Consider the following 3,229-nt stretch of genomic DNA (forward strand, 5'->3'; position numbering starts at 1 on the left):
CCCTCAAATAATTCTAGTAGGTTGGTGAGGCATGATTTCCCTTTACAAAAATCGCGTTGACTCCTCCCCAACAAGTTATGTTCATCTATGTGTCTGACAATTCTGTTTTTTTTGTTTTACTAAACTTTTAATCAATTTGCCCTTTACTGAAGTCAGGCTTACAGGCTTGTAATTACTGGGATCACCTCTGGAATCCCCTTTTTTAAAAATGGCACCACATTAGCTATCCTCCTGTCATTTGGTACAGAAGCTGATTTAAATGATAGGTCACAAACCGCAGTTCATAGTTCCGCAATTTCACATTTGAGTTCCTTCAGAACTCTTCAGTGAATACCATCTGGTCCTGGTGACTTATTACTGTTTAATTATCAATTTGTTCCAAAACTTCCTCTATTTACACCTCAATTTGATACAGTTCCTAAGATTTGTCATGTAAAAAGAATGGCTCAAATTTTGGAATCTCTCTCACATCCTCAGCTGTGACGACCGATGCAAAGAATTAATTTAGTTTCTCCAAAATGGTCTTATTGTCCTTTAGTGCTCCTTTACCTTCCTGATCGTCCAGTAGCCCCACTGGTTGTTTGGCAGGCTTCCTGCTTCTGATGTACTTAAAAAAAATTGCTATTACTTTTTGAGTCTTTGGCTTGCTGTTCTTCAAATTCTTTTTTGGCCTTCCTAATTATATTTTTACACTTCATCTACCAGAGTTTATGCTCCGTCCTTTCTATTTTCTTCACTTAAGATTTAACTTCCACTTTTTAAAGGATGTCTTTTTGCCTCTCATTGCTTCTTTTACATGCTCTTCTATAGAATCGGCTTCTGGCTACTGATGGAGACAACATACAAGACAATAAGAAACTATGGTCTGATGTGGTGTGGAAATTGTTACATTCCTGTTTTCTTACAACATTTTAAAATGATCATTAACTTAGTCTTGGAAGACTGGGGTGGGGGACTGAGTTTGCTTCTTGGCCATTTTAAGATGAATTGGTTGAATATTGATTCTAGTTATTCTGTTATACTTGTATACTGTTATTACTTTTCTTTATTGAGGTAGCTGCATTGAATGGAGGAAAGAACGTGGGGAAATCAGACATTGATCAGAGAATTCATCCTCCTGGGACTGGGGAATATCCCTGAAGTGCAAGTTCTTCTCTTCTTGCTGTTCCTAGCAATCTACATTGTGACCGTGGCTGGGAACATTCTCATCATTGCCCTAGTTACGGCTAATCGACGGCTTCATACTCCCATGTACTTCTTCCTGTGGAACTTGTCCTACCTGGAGACCTGTTACAGTTCCACCATCCTTCCCAGGATGCTGACCAGTCTCCTGACTGGGAACAGAACCATTTCTGTTAGCGGCTGCATCACGCAACTTCATTTTTTTGGTTTCCTGGCAGCTACAGAATGTTACCTGCTAGCAGCGATGTCTTATGATCGATATCCAGCAATATGCAAACCACTGCAATATGCCATCTGCATGAATGGTAGGAACTGCCTCTGGCTCGCATCTGGGTCTTGGATCAGTGGATTTCTGGGCAGTACAATAATGACATTTTTGGTGTCAAAATTAACTTTCTGTGGCCCAAATGAAATTGACCATTTCTTTTGCATTTTACCCCAATGGTTAAACTCTCCTGCAGTGACATCAGCCTGACCAACCTGGTGACACTGATTCTTTCTGCCATGGAAACCCTGATCCCATTTCTGTTAACCATGACATCCTATGTTTGCATCATGGTCACCATTCTAAGGATTCCTTCCATGAGCGGAAGGCAAAAAGGCCTTTTCCACCTGCTCCTCTCACCTCACCATGGTCACAATTTTTTATGGCACTATAATTATAGTTTATGTGATGCCAAAAAACAGTACAATGAGAGAGCTTAATAAAGTGTTTTCCATATTCTACACTGTCCTGACTCCCTTGGCCAACCCCCTCATCTACAGCCTGAGAAACAAAGAGGTCAAGGAGGCCCTTAGAAAAGCTCTCAGTAAATTCATTGGACCAAATTCTCACCAGATCTCCACAGAAGACAATGGAGTCTTGCTGGCTAAACCAGCTGATTGGCTGGTCCATGGTGATCACAAGACATCAGATGGGCTTTGTTAAATGAGAATTAATCCTTATGTTTTAAATAGTCTGGTTGGGCTGCATCTAGGCTGATCAACACTCAAACCATCTGGTCCCACTATAAGAGAATGTTAAGATGTACTGAGTTCTCAGACAGCTGCATCTACTTTAGGGCAGGTGTTTGCTTCTCTTTTCATCTGTAGAGTACATGGAGTTGTCTGTGGGGGGCAGTGATGGGTCTCGGGGTGCAGAGGAGGCTAAATAATGAGCCTCACTATGTGGAGGATCTGAAACAAAGTAAATAAATCTGACCAAGATTGCGACAGACAGGATCCATTCTAGAACTGAAGGTGCTAAAATATAAAACTCGATGAAAAGATCATTTACCTGATGGATGTCAATGGTGCTTGTCTATGTAGCATTTTAATATTTTGACTAATATTTCCATTATGATGAAACAAAAACAAAGACAAATATATCACTTATGTGTTGTCTGTCTATCTTTCCTTTCAGTTAATGCAATTCTCATAATATCTGCAGTTATGTGCATTAATTTTCAGACATCAGTTGTGGCAGCAGAGAAATCAAGACTGAAAAAGGTCAACAAGCAAAACAAAATGACACACTCAGCACAAACATAAAATCTTCCTTCTATTCTGCACATTACAATTCACCAGCTCAAGCCAGCATATACTTCAGTAAGCGTTCAGCATGTGGCATGATGGTCTAAATCAGTGGTTTTTAACCTGTGGTCCGTCAACTCCTGGGTGTCCACAGACTATGCCTAAGATTTTCAAAAGGGGTCACACCTCCATTTGACCATTTTAGGGATGTGTAAATGAAAAAAAAAAAGGTTGAAAACCACAGATCAAAATACAAGGCTCTTGCTTTGAGGTCGGGAAATGCAAACATCAAATCCTTACTTAGCCAAGTCTAGCTGTTAGTAGGAAAGTTATTGCAAGATGAGAGATCTCCTCACAGATATACTCACCCAGATGTTTGACATAGGAATCACTTAGTGAAATTCTACAGCCTCGTAAGGCTCCTTTCTACTGTTAAAATCGACAGGTGAAGTTGTGTCTTGGCTTTGACTTCAATGGGACCAAGTTCACATGCTCTGAATTTACTGCCCACTGAACAGAGTCTGGCCCAATGACC

At 40.3% G+C, this 3,229-nt stretch overlaps 1 protein-coding gene across 1 annotated transcript; it reads left to right on the forward strand.

Moving 5' to 3' along the window:
• Positions 1 to 1,066: 1,066 nt before the first annotated feature.
• On the forward strand, positions 1,067 to 2,110 carry LOC127030796 (olfactory receptor 1020-like). The gene is given in 3 exon segments (XM_050917532.1): positions 1,067 to 1,610; positions 1,613 to 1,776; positions 1,778 to 2,110. Coding segments are annotated over 3 exon segments (1,041 nt in total).
• Positions 2,111 to 3,229: the final 1,119 nt, after the last annotated feature.

Source organism: Gopherus flavomarginatus, chromosome 11, assembly GCF_025201925.1.
Source record: "Gopherus flavomarginatus isolate rGopFla2 chromosome 11, rGopFla2.mat.asm, whole genome shotgun sequence".
Classification (NCBI taxonomy): Eukaryota; Metazoa; Chordata; order Testudines; family Testudinidae; genus Gopherus; species Gopherus flavomarginatus.